This window comes from Marmota monax, unplaced genomic scaffold (genome assembly GCF_021218885.2).
Source record: "Marmota monax isolate L192 unplaced genomic scaffold, Marmota_monax_Labrador192_F-V1.1 WCK01_AAM20220418_F8-fsc00065, whole genome shotgun sequence".
In the NCBI taxonomy this organism is placed as follows: domain Eukaryota; kingdom Metazoa; phylum Chordata; class Mammalia; order Rodentia; family Sciuridae; genus Marmota; species Marmota monax.
The window spans coordinates 2074163-2093578 of record NW_026694038.1 but is presented as its reverse complement, the minus strand read 5'-3'; the positions used below and the strand labels follow the sequence as shown (position 1 = coordinate 2093578).

General features: G+C 39.4%; 1 protein-coding gene across 2 annotated transcripts in view; it reads right to left on the bottom strand.

Annotated features, from left to right (window-relative positions):
- Pclo (piccolo presynaptic cytomatrix protein) overlaps positions 1-19416 on the bottom strand; it is a 427177-nt gene that overhangs the window by 190549 nt on the left and 217212 nt on the right. For both annotated transcript variants that reach the window (XM_058585487.1, XM_046464212.2), the window contains exons 5-6: positions 8784-13875; positions 6415-8429 (exon numbers count right to left, since the gene is read on the bottom strand). In XM_058585487.1, coding sequence (XP_058441470.1) covers positions 6415-8429; positions 8784-13875 — 7107 coding nt within the window. The remainder of the gene's footprint in view (positions 1-6414; positions 8430-8783; positions 13876-19416) is intronic.

Below are 19416 nucleotides of genomic sequence, written 5' to 3'. Positions count from 1 at the left end.
GCCTACCTTGAAGGCGCGGGCGGCGGATCTGCCCTGCCCCTCCTACCACGCCTGCGGACCCCTGGGCCTGATCTGCAGGTTGATCACTGGTCTGCTCACCCTGCGGGCATGGGTGGCGGTTCCGCTCCACCCCCACTCCAATTGGGGTCACGTGACCACCACACCGGCAGGGCCTGATCCGGGCGTGGGATAAGGATCTGCTCTGCCCCTACTCGAGTTGGGGTGACGTGTGTACCACACTGGCAGGCCACTGGGCCTGACCCGCCAGGCTGTCACAGGTCTGTTTACCTTGCAAGCGCGAAGGGCGGCTCTGCCCTGCCCCTCCTACCACGCCCATGTACTACTGGGTCGTGGGTCTGCCCACCTGGCGGGTGTGGGTGGCGGCTCCGCTCCGCCCCCTCTCCAATTGGGGTCACGTGGTCACCACGCTGGCGAGCCGCTGGGCCTGCTCCGGGGGCTGGCGGCGGCCCGGCTCCTTCCCTCTGGCTCGAGGACAAATTGAGGAGACTCGGGTGACTGAGCCTCACCCCCCTTACCAGGAGACCAACTGCTTATGTCACCGCTGGTATTGATGAAGATCTCTCCTCCACCGCTTTCTGCTGACATCAGATCTCTGCCATGTTGGTATCCTATGCGAATGGCAGCATTTCGTTCCCCTTGCCAGGCAACCCAAGCAATGGGTGAGTCCTGACCTGCCCTCAGCAGGACCCGGACCGAGACACAGTTTCCGCGGGCTCCCAGCCCCGGTCCAGGGAAGTTCCGGGAGCCGGAACTCGGCCGCTCCGTGCTCGGTGTAAGCTCCTATAAGTGTAGGCTCCAAGAAGCAGCCCCCGTGGGCTCAGTTCCGGGAGCCGGAATTCGGCCGCCTAGTGTTTGGTGTATGCTCTGATAGTAGCAGGGTCCAAGAAGCAGCCTCCGCGGGCTCCGCAGCCCTGAGCCAGGGCGGTTCCGGGACGGTTCCGGGAGCCGGAACTCGGCCGCTCTGTGCTCGGTGTAAGCTCCTATAAGTGTAAGCTCCAAGAAGCAGTCCCCGCGGGCTCAGTTCCGGGAGCCGGAACTCGGCCTCTTGGTGTTTCGTGTTTGCTCTGATATTAGCAGGGTCCAAGAAGCAGCCTCCGCAGGCTCCGCAGCCCGGAGCCAGGGCGGTTCCGGGACGGCTCCGGGAGCCGGGACTCGGCCGCCCCGCGCTCCGTGTTCACTCCGATAAGATCAGATTTTAAGAAGCCCCCAGGCGCTGAACCCTAGCAATCTGTCTGCAAGCCGCAGGCGAATTGCAGCCTGAAATTACCTGTTCTATGGCTGAATGAGCTGCGGTCAGTCAAAAACAGGTGTGGTGACGTCAGTTTACCAACATGGTGGCTGCTGGCCTCCTCTGTGGTCTGACCGGTGTGGAGAACCGAGATGGACCGCTTCCTTCCCCGTCTCGAACCCAGAATTCAGCCCTGAGTGCGGTGCTTGCGCGTCTGGCAGAAACTGCAGCGCTGTAACCCTGCGTCTCTATCCCAGCGCGCCTTGCAGACTCCAGCCGCGGGGCGATTCGCTGAATAAGCAGTTTTACCCTCCGTGCGACAAACCTCTCGCGTTTGAGTCCCCGTAGCCGATCCTCATGCGATGGAAATCCTTCCTCCAGGTTCCGGCGCACCCCACTATTGCTGGAAATTCCCAACAAGATATCCTTCAGCCGTCCTGACTTGTCACACTCCCACACAGTGAAGCAGCACACGGGGGTAATGCACTCCCCTCGCCGCCATCTTCAAAACCCAAGAAAGTAAGTTTTAATACATTGATTTCTTATGTAGCTTTTCAAAAAGGGCAATGAAAAAAAACCCTAATAAATATTATTCTTCAAATCCCATTTGGCCATCATGGCCATTATTTTCTAAACTCTTTACATTAGAAGAAGATAAAAATAAAATGTTGACAAAAGTAGAATTTCTCAATTTAGGCTATGGAAATTTCTCTCAGAAATAGATATTGAAAAGTTCCCAAAATCTTAAAAATAGCTATCAAAACAGCAATCAGTGAAGCAAAACATATTCTTGTAACAATCAGTTCATGAACACCATCTGCTTTTTAATAGGATTCTGGCTTAAACTCTGAAACAAAAATATTTTAATAGAGTCTGCCTATTACTAAAAAAGCCCTCAAATTATTAAACAAGTCAAAAAGTAGAACAGAATAGTTCAACACTTCATGGCTTATGTACTTTTATGGTCATGTATTGGTAAAAAATATTTTAAGTGTAGCCTTTCAAAGTGAAAAAATTAGCATGTGTTATCATTGATAAAGCATGAACTATTCTGAAAACTATCTTTTTAATAGCAATCTCATTAAAAATTCTTATGGTTTAAGAGAGATAAATCTTGGAATGAATTAGGTCCCTTGTACCTCCAAGTAAAAATTTTTAAATTTACCTTGCTATTTCTCCCAATGGTTGACATCACTTTCTTCTCTGACTTAGAAAAGAACATGATTAATTAACCCACTTTCTTGAAGTTACTGATTATCTGGAGTACTGATACAAATCTCTCATTGTATAGAAGAAAGAGAGGGGGCATGAAGAACATATTTTTGTGCTGTGGTCTATGAAAATTTCATAGAAATGAAGCTATCGATAACCCACAAAACATACCAAAATACTGGATTAAAATAAATCCTGAGAAGATATAGTGTCATGCATTAAGGAAATGGAAGAACAATGAGGAGAAAGCAGAAAAAAATACTGTAACAGTGAATTATACAGAAAGTGCAGTAGGATAAATATGGTTTTGCTTTTGCTTTTGTCAATACCAATAGAGTACAGGTAGGAGTTGGGAATTTGTGAATCCTTCAAAATGAAAACCTTGATGGCTAAAGAGGTGAATTTACACATCAGATCAATCAAATAAATTATCAAGAGAACCTATTATCAGTGAACTTAACAGACAAAAATCCTCATCCATAAATAAGAACTTATATTCTGCTGGAGAAAAAGATGATGGTAGAATGTGATGGACATCATTATCCAAAGTACATGTATGTAGACACAAATTAGTGTTAATATACTTTGTATACAATCAGAGATATGAAAAATTTATGCTCTAATGTGTAATATGAATTGTAATGCATTTTGCTGTTGTATATAAATTAAAGAATTAATAAAAAAGAAAAAGATGATATTCAATGAAATACACAACATCTTTAAAAAGTGATCCATGCAAATTAGGAGCAGAAATAGAGACTTATGGTGATAGGTAGACATTTAACAGAATCAAATAAGGAGAGCATCTCTGTGGTGGTGAAATCTGAGCAGAAACCTGTACAGAGGAGTGAGACATGCAAAGATCTGGGAAGAGATCCAGATGTGAGCCCTGGATGGGGTGAGGTTGGTGCATCCAAGAACAGTTTGGCTGGAGCAGAGTGAGGAGCTGTGGGTGTCTGGAGAGTGGCTGAGGTGGTGAGACAGGCAGACATCATAACATATGGGGCCCTGTTAAGAAATTTATCATATATTCTGAAATTGATGTAACTCTACTGGTGAGTTTAAGCTGCACAGCCAGTGGAATAACCCAATGTACATTTTAGAAAATCACCCTCATTGCTTTTTAGAGACTTGACTCTAGGGAAGGCAAGAGGATAAAGGGGCCAGGTTATAGAGCACAGTGGAAATAAAAACTGTTTGGGTTCTGGACCAGGCTGCCAGGGTTAATGTATGTAAAACCCAAATTATATTCCTTGCTATCTGGCCCTCCCTCAACATTCCAGTTCCATTTACAGTACACTCTCTCCTCCTCTTTGCTGTGTATATATCCATCATTCTGGACCTCTGTACATTTTATTGCCTCTATTTAGAATGAATTCAATTTTTCTCATCATGGTAAAACAGACATGTACAACCTTCATGCCTAGAACTTCCTCTTGGAGCCTTTCCTGACATTTTGGGAAAAGGAGATGATAACATAGAATCTTGTATAGTATAACATATATCATCCACACTGTATTATGTTACTTGTTTTATCTTAATGCCCAATAAACTCTAATTCCCCCACCCCCCAATTTTATTGGTTTGTGAAAATTTACAATCTGTAAACTACTGAGCTCTAGATTTCTTAAATTTACATGACTTTGACTACCACTTAGGAAGATCTCAGTACAGTTAATATCTAGTAATCCATAGTTATAATTAAGAAATTTAATTTAAAATAGTTTCAAAGCATGTCTAGACATTTGTATAAAAATTTAAAATATCTAAAATGTTAAAAAAAGGTCTTTGATAGTTTACAAATTTGTCTACTTTGTGCACAATAAATCTGACTTTATATACAGTTGGTTCACATTAAATTATGCATTGATTTTGACCATTTGGAAGAATTTCTGAATTGTGTTCCAAAGCTCAATACACCTAAGATTTTTCACACTCAGTATTATTTTATAAGTTTACTCATTTTTTATGACTAAACCATTAATCAGTATTGTTTACACAATCGGTAGTGCAACCTTGTATCACCCTATAGTATATTGCCAAATCCAAAATGAATACTATCAGGAAAAATACTGGTAACTTGAATCTCTTTTTTAACTAAGTGCATTTGAATTAAGAATATATGGAGACGGACTAGGGTTGTGGTTTAGTGGTAGAGTGTTTGTCTAGCATGCGTGAGGGACTAGGTTTGATATTCAGCACCACATAAAGAAATGATTAAACAAAATAAAGGTATTGTGTCCATCTACAACTAAAAAAAGATTTTTTTTATAAAAAAAGAGTATATGGAGAGATATTAAGTACACCAAATATAAAAGCCTGTTTTTTTTTTCTTAATGACAAATTCCTGGAATAGGAATATTACTTTTAAATACTGTAAAAACATATTTTAAAATTTTCTACTTGACTCATTAAAAGAATGTATAGAATACAGTTATAAAAATAAATATCTACACATTGTAACTGAAATAAAAATCACTCCTCAAACTGGATAAAATCACAGTGCACCAATGGTTCTCTGACTAGATATGGTCTCTGAACCTCACTTGATGACATTTTTACTTTTTAGATATATTGATTAATAAATAAGAATATGATAGCAAAATTCCATTGTAAAATTAGAAAATTAAAAAAAATTAACTTAGTAATATGACTATCGATCTGTCTTTGTATCTACAAAGAGACTCACAGTGATATATAGTAATGTATTTTTTTTAACCCACAGCCAGTGTTTAACACAAATGGACCAGTGAAAATATGGCATTATCACAGAAACACCTATTTAGAAGTGTTAGTATTTAAAGACCTAGAGTTCAGAAACTAGTGCACTAGGCAGAGCTCTTAATTTGAATAGAAGACTTGTTTTAAGTTGAACTATTGTACTTATTAAGCACCTCCTGAAATAGCTACATATTAGATTTTCTTAATTACAATATGCCTGCTTTCCTAACTGATTATTATTAATAATTCTCATTCTTATAGAGATTTTCACAAATATGTCTAAAACATCTGTATGTTTTCCCTCAAAGCATATGTACACATTTTTAAATAATCTCTACTATTCAAACAAACATAAAAATTCCTTTTGCTTCTACAAGTACTAGGACCAAGTGTCACTTGAGCTTAGGCTAACAAAGTTTCCAGATATAAAATAAGCATGGATGAAGTATGATAATTATATTACTCTTTCAATCTGCCAGTCCTAGAAATTCTCTTTTTTGAATAGTAACATCCTAAGATTTTTAACGTAAACATTCTAGCTGAAAGAAGAGAAGATGGACCAGATTATGTCTACAAACCTTCCTATTAATGAATTCCAGTACTTAGAATCTAAACTTATGAACATTCTTTGTCAAATCTGTTTATAGTCAATGTTTATTCCATCATGTTTAGAAATGAATACCCACTGAAATCAATTTACAATTGATATTTGGGATATTTTGATATTAAAACAAAATATTCAATCTCAATAAATCATAAAATAATAACCTTCTTTCTGGGCAAAATAACACAGCTTGGGAGGCTGAGGCAGGAGGATCTCAAGTTCAAAGCCAGCTTCAGCAACTTAGTGAGGCCCTAAGCAACTCATACAGACCCTGTATCTTAAGTAAAATATTAAAAAGGGCTAGGGATGTGGATCAGTGGTTAAGTGTCCCTGGTTCAATCCTTGGTACCAAAAAAGAAACAACCCGTCCCCCTTCCCCCACACACACATCATTCCAAACAAAAACAAAAAAACATTCTCATTTTGCCTCACAGAATGTTTTGTTCCCTTGGTTTTTAAACATATGCTTTTCTGTTTTTTCCTCAAATTTCCAATGTAATAGTCTTCCCTGACATTTAGTATTATATTTCTAGATTACCACAAGCTTTTATTTACCTTCTAAGGTCTGCAAACACATGATTAATAGCAACTCATCCATTGTCTTCTAACTGAAAAGAATCACGCTTACCGTGAAGCCCTCGGTATACTGAAAAGGAGCCCTGGAACTTTCGTCTGCTGTTGGACTCAGAGGCTTGGGGTCAGACATAGAACGCTGCATCATCTTGGCTGTCTTAGGACTTGCTGGGGGAACTTTAGCCATATCTGGATGCAGTACTTTCTGTGGACTTATATCATCAGGGAGGGGTTTTTCATAAGGTACAAAGGCTGATTCTAAGGCTTTGCCTGATGAAAGTGGTGAGATGGGTGAATAAAGGACTTTTGGAGATTTGGGAGGGGAAGGAGCCAGCTGGAGTGTGGAATCTGCCCGAAGGTGAGTTGAATAACCAATCTCTAAAGGTGTTGGGCGTTTCTTGTCTTTGGGTGGAGATGTGGCACTCAGATATTGAGGACTTTGTGTGTCTGAATCTGCTTCTGTTTGACATCCTAAACTGCCCCCTTTGTAAGTCTTTTCAGGTGCTGAAATGTGTTTAATTATTTCTACCTTAGCGTCCACTCGAGCTCGTACGGAAGGTGTTCTTATGGTTCCAACTGGTTCAGTTTGCACAGATATCTCTGCTACTGTCTGGACCGCTATGCTGGAGACTTTAGAAGGGGGTTTGGTCTTGTCAGCCTCTGCTGTGCTGTCACCATATTTCCCCGCCCGAGCCTTTCTCCTTGATCGAGCGGGCATGTCCCACTCGTCCTGATCTTCATCATCAGTTTGGACACTGGTATCAACGCTTTTTCTAGTTCTCCTTCTCCTGCTTGCACAGCTCCGATCAGCAGCATCTTCATCGTCTGTTTGTACACCACTGTCCACTATTTTTTTAAAACTTCGGGGATCGTCTGCCACACTTTCCCCCATCTCATCATACTGTCCCCGGACTTTCCCTCCAGAACTTCTCTTTTTGGGTGGTTTTTCCTCTTTTACAACAACATCTGTTAGTGGTATTTCTGAGACAGTACTCAGGATGCCAGGTGGGGCAATGTACTGTGTGACACCATCAGACTGGACCGTGTACCATCCTTGACTCTGTGGTATCTCAATGGCCACTACAGCGGAAGCTGTGGTCGTTGCATCTTCAGTTGCCCAAAACTGACCACCTTCTGGGGCAGCATACTGACCTTCCAAAATTGCCTGCTCTGTAGTAGTTTGTGGGGAAGCATTTCCAGAAGGGTCATAATTATACTGGTAGATCTGGCGAATCTTCTGCTCCTCTAGCTGCTGGTGAAGCTGTTGTTGCAGCTGCTGGATCTGCTCGAGCTGTAATTGCTGCTGGGCTAGTGTCTCCTGCCTCATCATGAACTGGGCCTGCCGCTCTTCTTCTTGCTGATAGAGAAGGTGCTGCTTCATAGACTGCAGCTCCTCCAGCTTTTTTTGAACCATGATCTTTTCTTGTTCTCGGAACCTTTGAATTTCCTGTCGCTCCCACTCTAGTTCCTCAGCAAAGCGCTGTTGCTTAATTTTCTCCAGTTCTAGGAGCTCACGCTCTAAGTCAAGTTGCTGCTGCTGTTTGTCTTCTCCAGGGACAATTAAAAGAGTGCTTTCATCTCCCACCATTTCAGAAAATATTTCAGATGCTGTGGTTAAAGTGGGAACAGAGTCTATTGTCTCAGCAGTGAGGGTTTCCATAGTAATAGTTTGCAAGCTGGCATTGATATCAATACCAGTCACTGCAATGTCTGTTTCGGATGCACCTGTTGTTATGAAATATGATCTAGCCATAGGCTGGCTCTGGTGCAGGGCAGATAATGAAGTCACTGAATCAGTTGTATGAATACCAGACAAATCCCTCACAGTGGTGCTGAAAATAGAGCCAGGTTGTGTGGTAATGGCAAATGTGGAGGGGATCGGAGTTGCTACTGAAGAATAGACAACACCATTAGATGACCTCAAAACACTGCCCACACCATACTGGGGTGCTGGAGGTGGAGTCATTCTTGCTGTGGAATACTGTGGAGTACTAATTCCAACTCCTGAAATGACTTGTCTTGTTTCTGGATATGGACCTGTAGTCTTGCTTGAATAATCCATTACCTCACCTGAAATACAGGGTAGAGTTATAGTCCAGTTCTCAGAACGAATGATGCTTTTTGGGTATCTCATCTTGATGAATATAATGAATGGGACCACATGCAAATCCATAGGTTAACCTAATTATGTGCGGAATAAAAGCAATGTTGAACATGCAGGCACATGCAGGCAACTCTGGGAAGAACAAATTAAAAACTGAAGAAACAAAAGCGCACATGTACTCAAAAAATATGTTGCCAAAACATCCAAAGAAAGAGAAAAAGTAACAAAATTGGAATGGGGACCGCATTTTCATCCTGAAATGAGATGAGGGACACCATAATGATATTTCAAGGAAAGGTCTGTTGCCATATCATACTGACCTGTAGTAATTCTCCCTGAAGTTAGATCTACTGCTGCATCAGTTCCTCCAGAATAATCAAAAGCATTCTTACTTTTATAGAAGAAATGTCCAGCATCTGCTAAGTTAGTGTCAGACATAGAAGGTTTCATTCCACCAATCCCTTTGTAACCATATGGCCCTGAACGGTCATATTGATAGTGGTCATCTCTATAACCAAAGCGATCCTCAGGCAGAGTAGTTGCAGGCTGCTGTGCTGTACAGCTCCTTCCAAAAGGTAACTTATAAACCATGTCACAGCACACTGCTCTTCTTCCTGCAGTCAAATCCACAGGTTTTTCATCATCTTCTATTATTTTGGTTACTACACTTGAAGTAGATTCGTCCATTGTTACAACAGTTCTATGAGACTTTGTTGTACTGAGATCCACCACTTCCCCATCAGTGATCCCCTGAGATGTAATACTATCAGTCCATCCATTTGTGACACCAATAGGAGGCACAGTGACAGGTTTTGTAATGGCCGATGTTACTGCATGTGCTGAAGTACTTAGAGATAAGTTGATTGGAGCTTCCTCTCTAACTGCAGCAAAGGCCTGGCTAATTGGCATCCTGTATGGGGACTCAGCATGCTTTGTTTTAGTAAGCTGGAGTGGTGCTGTCATTGTATGTTCTATACTCATTAGGCTTTCTGTGACTGTAGTATAACTTGTAGTAGCTGTGCATGCAGCAATAGTCACTGTCTCAGTGTCCAGGGATACTGGTGTCACAACTGATGAAGTTGCACTGAGGTTTATAATGGAAGGTTGAACAGCACTAATTTGTCTACCATAAACTTCATTTGCTGTGGTCTGTCTCCTCACATCCATTGCAGAAGCAGAAAGATCCATACATTTTTCAGTTGCTTTAACTTCTACTTTTGGTACTGTACGCAAATCAATGACATCACCAACAAGTTGCAACTTTCCGTTTTCCTTGTACTGATGCTTCTCTGAATGTAGGCTATCTAGAGCAAGAGGCTCTGGAGGAATTGATATAGAGACACTGCTGGGACCAACACTAGGGGCTATACTTCTAGCAACTGAAACCTCAGCCTTGGAGACCTCAGTTGTGTGAAACTGTGTAACTGAAGTTGGAGCTGCTTGAAATGAAGATGGTGTTACAACAGGGGCAGCAGAGAATGTCTCCAAAGCTCCTGAAATGTATAGCATTTCCTGAGAACTTGGAATTTCTGTAGATGTTATAGGAGGAACTACAGAAAACACTGGTTCAATGGAAACCAGATCTTTTGGGGGTGATCCCAGGGGCCAACTGGTAATTGCTTGACTAGCTGAAGAATCTGTTGGAGTTCCAGGTTCAGATGGCAGTGTAATAACCACATAGGTTTCCATGAGGGATTTGGAATATCTTGGTGAAGATTTGTTAGAGTGTGGGGAAAGTGGGGAGGTAGGGGAAGGCAATTTATAATCTGTTGAGGTCACTAAATTTAAGGTCATACTTGAAGTTAAAGATAGACCTGTTGGTTTGGGATATGTATCTGTTGGTTTTTGTGCAGTTACTGGTTGCTGAGGAACTGCTGGTTTGGGGGCAATTGGAGGTTTGCTTGGCTCAGGCCTATGTGTAAATACAAGTCCAGATGGAATTGAAGAAGGCTTAGGAGGGACAGGAGGAGGGGCAGTGGTACATATTTTTGTTACTGGTAACTCATCACCCCTCTGAACAATTGGTGCCCCTATAGTAGTAATAGCATCAGCCAGAGGTGTAGCAGGAGTAACTGGAGTCACTGGAGCTGCAACTGTGAGCTTTTTTTTAGGATGAATAGTTGGTTTAGGTGAGGTTGGTGGGGGGAGAGGTGGGGGAGGAGGGGGAGGGGGAGGGGGCGGGGGAGGAGGAGGTGGAGGTGGAGGAGGGGGAGGAGGTTGTGCTGATATGTCCAAAGAAGAACTTCGGAGGAATGGACGAGATTTAGTTGGAAGAGAAGGAGCAGAAGGACTGCCAGATGGTAACTGTGATGGAGGTTTTTCCTGGCCAAAGACATCTCTGGGTAAAAAGTAGGTAGACGAAAGCTGCTCCTTCATTGGAAAGGCTGTTGTAGAGGAAGGTAGTTGGTCAAACATAGGTTCAGATAAGCTAATTTTTGTTAGTTCAGCCTCAGACTCTTTTGTTTTATCTTCATAAGCTTCCAAAACTTCCAGAATCATTCCATTCTCAGTTTCCTTCTTGCCTTTTTTCACTGGCTCTTTTTCAGATATAGATAAGTCAGTGGAAATAGTGTCAGCAGTTGGCTCCTCAGGTTTAGTTCCTACAGATTCTGTGATAGAAGGTACTTCATCAGATAAGGGAATAACAACGTGATCAGCACTAGCTCTACCTCCTGGTGTGGTGGTTCTATCTAAAGATACACTTATTTCTTCTGGATAGTCTATAATGCTGCCTGGAAAATAGGTCGATGAAGAAATTTCCTCAGAATCCTCAAATTTAGTTATGATGTCCACTGGCTCTGCATAAACTGTGGTTATACTGTCCAAGGTAGCAATAGGTGAGGAGCTATCTGTGGTACAAACTGAAGAAACAGATGATGTGAGAGAAGGTGTATCAGAAGGTGGGACAGATGTTGCACTTTCTGAAGGCTCAGAGTAAGTCAAAATCAGTGATTCATGGGCAATTATTTCTTGAATTTCTCTTGTATAATCAGTTACATATTCATCCTCAATTTCATCTGTTGAAAAGTGTTGGGTTATTTTAACATCTGGAATAGAGAGTGTTGCACTGCTGGTTGAATCTGTAAGTGATGCTCCTGAGAGAACACTTGATGTCAAAGATGCATCTGGCACCCTGTCAAAGTCCATGGTGGACTCTGTCATGTCATCCCCTAGTGGGGGCTGGGTGGGGCTGGATCCAGGTGTTAACTGCATCTGTTGCCGCTTCATGAGTTCTTCATAGGCAGCATCAGCATCTAATAATTTTTTTTCTTCACTGGTAGAAGTGACCATAGCACCCAGATCCACTATCTCATGGCTTTCTGGAATGATGTAAGAGCTTGAAACAATGTCTTCTTGAGGCACAAGAGAATGCAAACTTTCCAGTTCATAAAACTCTTTCTGGAGATCTGTAATTTTCTGCATGGGATCTTCATAAATCTGTTCTGAGAGTCTAATTTTTTGCTCTCTTCCTCTCTGCTGCATGAATCCATTTTCTTCTTCTGGCCTTGTTAGCAGACTGCCATCTACTGACCCATTGTATGTGTCCTCTACTAAAGATTCATAAATGTAATCCTCTATTAGCATCCCACCATACAAAGGCTCTTTTTCAAACACCTCATCTCGTTCATTTGCAGTTGGAAAAGCTTTATATTTGTGGGTTTTATGCATCATTTCTTCATACATCTCCTCAGCACTTTTTAATGCCTTTTGACCACCTTCTTTCTGCATAATAGATTGCTCATCTGTTGGAGAGTATAAAGACACAGCTGTGGGCAATTTATAAACTTTCTGTACTTCTATTATTTTTTCTGGGCTGATTTCAAAACCTTCTGGGTCTGATTCTATGCTAGGTGAGTATTCAGAACATGAAGACCTATGGAGCTCCTCCATTTCTGCTGCTTGGCGTAATTCTTCGGTTGGAGATGCATCTTCTATGGGAGAGAGATTACTGGGTGGCGTCTTTGGTCTTTCCCTCCTCCTCTGAGCTCGAAGTTCATCTTTGTCTTTCTTTGATTTCTTACTAGAACTCTTTCTTTGTTGCTGTTCTAATTCCCGCTGTTTTTCTTGCTCTTTTAATAATTCTTCTTCCTCTCTCAATTCTTCTTCTTCTGAAGAATCTTCAATGGTAGGTAACAGAGGGCCATGTGATCTGTGCCGGGCTTTGCGTTGCTGTTTGCTTTCTCCTTTTTTGTGACTTGGGCTACTGTCACTGTCCTCATCAAGTGAGGACACAGATGTAGGAGATGTACCAGGAGTGAAGCTGGAAGCATGAAGACTAGAAGACCCTTCTCCCCTGGACCTGTCTTCTGGTGAATCTGTCAAGCTTTCCATTTCCAATTCTGGCTCTTCGTCAAAATACAAAGTTGCTTTCTTCTGCGATGGCTCTGCCGAATATTTATCTGCTATGGTGCTGTTCAGTTCAATTGTTTTAAATCGACGGAGCCCGCCTCCTCCAGCAACTACAAGTTCTTCGCTTTCCTGACTTTTAGTTTCTCTGTATTTCAGCTCTGGACTTTCGTCAAATGTCTCATCATCCTCATCGTGCCACGAATGACGCCTCCCTGCATCATCATCGAAGCTTGCACTACTTTTTCGAGTCAGTCGTCTGTGTTTCCCTGCGGTAGCTTTCCCTTTCCCCTTCATTTCCTCCTTCTTGTGGCTCTCGGTGATACTGCTCAGCTCTTTGAGCTGGTGCCGGATGAACTCGTCATCTTCTGAAGCAGAAGCATCTTCATCAGCGCTCATTTCTATGATTTGCTTTCGAATGAAGTCCTCGTCTTCCCCGGACCCTTGACTGTCTTCCTGTTTGTACTCTTCACTGCTCGATGAGCCAACACTAGTTCTCCGTTTTCTTTGTGGGACAGGTGAGTTTTCACTTTCACTACTGTCATCAACTGAATCATAGGGCTGTCTTCTCGTAGGTACATCATCGAAAAACTCAGACTTTTCTTTAGGGTCCTTACTAGAAGGAATGGCTTGTTGGCCATCCTTTTTGGAAGTCTCCTTCTTTTCTTCTTGAGTCTCCTTGAGCTCCTCTTCTGGAAGAGTAACTTCCAGTGTTTCTGAAGAAATCTGCATTTTCAGCTGGTCCGCAGGCTGCTCAGGAGAAACCTCCAGGGGTTGTGCTTTCTTTTCTGACTTTTCATCAAGTGCACTTGCCTGAGCTTCCAGAATAGACAGGACTGTACTTTCTAACTTAGCTAAGTCTGAGGGGCTGGAAGGACTGCTTTCTTGTGAAAAAGAGTCCTTTTTGAGTCCCTTAAGCAAATCCTTTTCATCACTTGGAATAAGACTTGGAATTTCACCAAGTGAACCTGATATTCCATCAGAAGAATATCCCGTGTCACTCAGGCCTTGTGGGCTTTTAGGCTGCTGAGAACTTGAGGTGTCTGATTTGTCCTCTTCCTTTTCCTAACAGAAAGGAAAAGATACAGGAAAACTTAACATGGTTAAATTTAACACATGGCCTCTCCATCACTCCCAAATAGCAATTAAAAACTGAGAAATAGTTGTGGAAATTTTTTTCAGCTACCTAACTGCAAGCCACTATTAAAAAAAAGAAGTTAAAATGAGAATAAAAAATGAAAATAGTTGATACATATTGATCAAGGTTTAGTTTTATTTTTACTAAGTTTAATTTATATGCCAATTCATAATTATCTTTTATTCTTTCATTAATACTCTACCCTTTTACATTTCAGGTTCACTTTCCTTCAAATTTACTTTCAGTATATTTACTTTGTGATATAATTCAAATTGTGGAGAAAAATTTTAATGATTACTTTGCTACTGACATAATTAAACTTTGGATTATGAGGTCCAGAAAAGGAGAACAAAGAATAAACTTGAATGCAAGTTATACTTGTGATAAAAAATTTACTTAACAAAATAAGCAAATCACATGATAATACTACATGTGTCTCCTACTACAAAGGAAAGCTATAAAAAATTATATATACTTGGTATTGCTAATATTATTACTCTATATCATTTGTAATGAATGTTTAGAAATTGTAAACTTTAAAAAATCATGCAATACTTATTGTACTCATCAGTTCAGCTAAAGAGAAATATTTAATTTGTTATGTTATCTCCAGCATCCCCCTTCAATGTTCAGATACTGCTTATGTCACTGATTTTGAAATTACTTGGTGTTTTATCCTGAAGAAAGATACCTTCAACCAGTACAATAATTTTTGAGTGGAAATATGGGTTTTCCAGGGACCCAGAACACAGTATAAGCTAAGTATACAACTTAGCCTGGACCTGGATGCTTTCCTGTGCTGTGATGATGCCACACCAACAGCCTTAGTTCAAGAAAATGTTAATAAAATAAATGAAAATGTTAAGCATGCAGACATTTTGCATAAAGTTTTTGCTAATTAAAAATATTCATGAACTGAGCTAGATAGTTCCCATGTTTAGAGGGTGTCACAATAGAGGAAGAGCTGCATGAGAACACACTGCATCTCATGCTGGCATAGGAGGCATCTCCATTTTACTATGTCTGCATTGTGAACTATCCAGACACTCATAGTAGGTTTGTGGGTGTAGGCTCTTCTTATCTGTCCATAGCTCAAAAGAACACACATCAGGATGTACTAACAGACATATGAAACACCTTTTCTTTCTCTCCCACCTGCCTCCCTCTTCCACCTCCCTCTATTTCCTTCTCCTTTACCGTCTAGCTATAGAGTTATCAAATATAAATACTGCTGGCTTAATACTGTTTTACATTCAGTTTCATCAATATATACCTTTATTGTATATGGTTAACAACATATCCTGAGCAAATTATAGGGTAAAAGGTTTTGCAGAATTTATAAAATGATTCAATTCATAAATACAGTCTAACATATTCTTAATAACATTAGTGCAGAAAGCAATTTTAACTCTTCCTGGATCATTTCCAATGTCTTTCTAAGCATAAAATGCTTATCTGGAGCAGTGAGACTATTAAAGCAGTGCTATTGAGCACCCAACTCACTTTAATTCCTTTATTTTAGGAGCCACACATTGAAGAATCAAGCAAAGGTGAAGCAACCTTCTAACAAAAGGTTTCTATATGGTCATAGTTCAGGGACATTCCTATCTCATCACATTTCACAAAATGTCATAGCACAATTTTTTTTTTACTCCAGATTGCTTTAGTTAGTGTCATTGATTCTTCACTGATTCAGTAAATAACATTACTCTGGAAGTAGGGTACCTAAGCTCTTGGAGGAAAACATGACAAGAATACGATCTTCCATAATCAAATTTTGATGGTTCATTTATAATCTTTATTTTATATCTACATATATTGCAAAATATAACAAGTCAATAAAAGTACCTATATACACATTGTGATGAATGAAAGGAACTATTATTTATGATACTTAATTCAGAATAATAGAAGAGAAATTATAGTTTATCCCACAGGTTCTGAGACTCTACTGTTATGGTTTGAATGTGATATGTCCCCTAAAAGTTCATGTGTGAGACAATGCAGAAGGTTTTGAGGAGAAATGATGGGGTTTTGAGAGCCTTAACCCTATCCTGAATTAATCATTAATCCCCTTATGGGATTAACTGAGTGGTAACTAAAGGTAAGTAGAGTGTGGCTGGAGGAGGTAGGTAACTGGGTGTGCCTTTGAGGTATATATTTTGTATCTGACAAGTGGAGTCTCTCTGCCTCCTGATCATCATATGAGCTGATTTCCTCCACCACACTCTGCCTTGGTATTGTTCTGCCTCACCTTAAGCCCCAGTGGAGTCAGCTGTCTATGGACTGAGACCTCTGAAACTGTGAGCTCCTAATAAACTTCTCTCCTCTAAAATTGTTTTTGTCAGGTCTTTTAATCACACCAATGAAAAAGCTGACTAAAACATCCATGAACATTTAACAAAAATAAGATTTGGACCAGACATACATAGGTAACAAAGGAAATCACAGATATTAGATAAAACTGACATGAATTTCAAAATACCCACTCTACCAGCCCCTTAGGTCACTTTTTACTATATGTCCATTCTTTCCTTCTTTCTCAGTACTATGTTCTATCCATTTATCCTCCTGGTCCTGGTCTCTTTCCTCTATATACTCTTCATAAGATCAAATTCATATTTGCCTGAGGTGGTAATGCTATGATGATTTTTTCCTTTACTTAATAATATTTTCCTATTTCACATTATAAGGTGACAAGTCTGTAAAATGTTTGCTCTACAGGCTTCTGGGTCTAAGACAAAATGTTGGAAGTGGTTAATAAGGAAGTCAAGTTAGTTGACCAAAAGGTGATAGGCTGAAATATTCAGAATGAAAATAGGTCATTTACTTTTTATACCAGAACATGTCAAAAAAATTAATAGTGTCAATTTTCTTCACACTAACTAGCTTTAGGTATGAAATCCCCTAATACAGTGTCCTTCTACTTCATTAAACTGTTAGCTTATGAGTCATCAGCAGACACTAGCCAGGTCTGTTGCCTCTTGGATTTAAGGCACCAATCATTTTTAAAAAGTTGTTTATACACAGAGATTGGCATACTAAAGCAATTATCCACTATCCATCCATTTTGTTCTTCCAGTACTACTTACTTGGTTTTGTGAGAGTTCTAGGTTAGAACAAGAGTGCAATTTGCACCCATTCAGTCTATATTGCTTTTAACTTGTCTATATTGCTTAACACTACTTCATTAATAACATCGTCTAATGGGGGAAATTAGATCCAATGCAAAATAGTAGATGAAACAGAGAAGAATGCAAAACATGATGTGTAAGATGGAGCTGTTTTCTCTAATTACCCACCTTCAAACAAGTGTCTGAAGTTCTATAAACTAGAAGAATATGATCAAAGGATTTGAAGGTGGCATAATTCAGCTCATTTTCTCCTAAACTCCACAGGACTAAAAGATTGGGAATTTTTTTCTCAGTTGCTTCAAAGGTGTGTGAGGGTGTACTTATTTTAAAGAATATGAAGTTATTTAGTAACATAATATTTAATGACAGGAATTTATTTGAATTGTTTTTGATAAATTATACATTTAAATATGCAATACATTTATATATATATACACACACACACACACACATATACATGTGTGTGTGAATATCACTGATTTAAAACAAATATCCATTTTTCTCATTTTAATATTCAGGAAATTGGCATTTTTATTAAGTGTTTCACATTTTACATGTAATACAATTTAGAATAATCTGTGCTATGTAAATTCATATAATTCATATGTTCCTTTTGCATAAAATTTTTCTTTGTCATCTTTGATGTAGGCAGTGAGAATAGGTATAATTTAAACATACTTTTAAAAATAGCAACATCATTTTTCATTTCCCCTGAGAAAAACATTTTCTATGTATTTTTTAAACATTTAGCATTAGATTGTATTACAATCACTTTTATTTTTACTATACGTTGCATTTTCCCATATACAGAATTATGACTACTTAAGTCTTTCTATTCTGTGAATATAAAAAAAAACAATTACTTGAAAATTCTAAAGTCTAGGGTTCTTTTTTTTTAAGTTTAATAGCTAAAAGCAGAAAGTAAAGATTTTCCTTCCAACATGCCACCACCATTTACTGAATGACAGACCACTGAGAGGAAAGTACTGATAAATTAAGCCTCATTTGAAACTCTTCTGATAGTAGCATATCTTCAAGCATTTACTAGTACTGAAGAATGTGCCAAAACACATTCAGTATCAAATCTGGCTGTGCCCTGTCCACAACTGTTGAAGCTTTTAGCTTTCCCCATTGAAGGCATATAGAATATTGCTGGGAATAGGAACTGAATTCTAGGTTATTTACAAATGTATGCAAAGAAAAGGCCACAATAAGTGTTTGGTTAATTTTCCCAAAGTCATTTAGTTTTAATGGGCTAAAATTAAGCAACAAATGATCTTTAATTATTATACAAAGTTTATGTAAACATGTATTCCTGATCTGAGTGTTTGAAGCACTCCAAACTATATTATATCTAGAAAACTTACAGGGCCTGAGCAAAGGATGGAATAATTCCACTTAAGCACTGTGATATAGGAGTTTTTGTCACTACAGAAAATGTGATTAATTTTCACCCTCATAAAATATGACTACACAATAGCTGTATGTAACTTGAATACTAACCTTCAGTTATTTTAAACAGAAAGTACATGCTAAAGCCTGTTCACAGTTCACTTTTGATCAAGAAGGCTATCCTATTCCAGTATAACATATCAAATATAGACTTCAATAGTATTCTGTTTAAGTATATAGGTCAAAAGACAGATTTTTTTTGTAGCAACATTACTTTTTTAAAAAGTTAAAAGGTATACTTTTCAAATTCATTATTATATTTCAGGGTTAATTTTTATTTTACCTGACAAACACATTTTAAAAGCTTGAATGAAGAAACAAAATGATGTAACAACACAGAAATATAAACAACATACAATAATAATGTGAATGACATTAGTAACAAATCAATCAATAAATACAAAATGTAAAAACTAAACAAAGTAGGACTGCAGTGGGAATTGCTAAAAGAGACAAAATTTAATAATGAAAAGGCAGGATGCTAAAATTGTCACAGAAGAAAGACATTTTGTGCAGTGGCTGTGAGCACAACCTTTATAATCACATGAAGACTATATATAATCCCAGGTCTGCTGCCTTCCAGCTTTGTGATTTGGGGCATAGAAATCCAGTTTTCTCATCTTTAATACAACTATCATAATATGTGCCTTATCAACAGTTGTGTAGATTAACTGAAAGAGAAAGGACTTAACACAAAGTCTAGAATATAGTAAGAGGTAAATTAAGGGTACTGTTTTGATTTTAGACAAAAACTAATTAAGAAACTAATCAATATAGTGAGTTCAGCAGCAGGAGGAGGGACTGAAACTGGGAAAAGAAGAAAAGATTCATGAAATAGTTGCCACCAAAGTGGCTTAGAGGCCCAGGTGGGATTTTCTGATA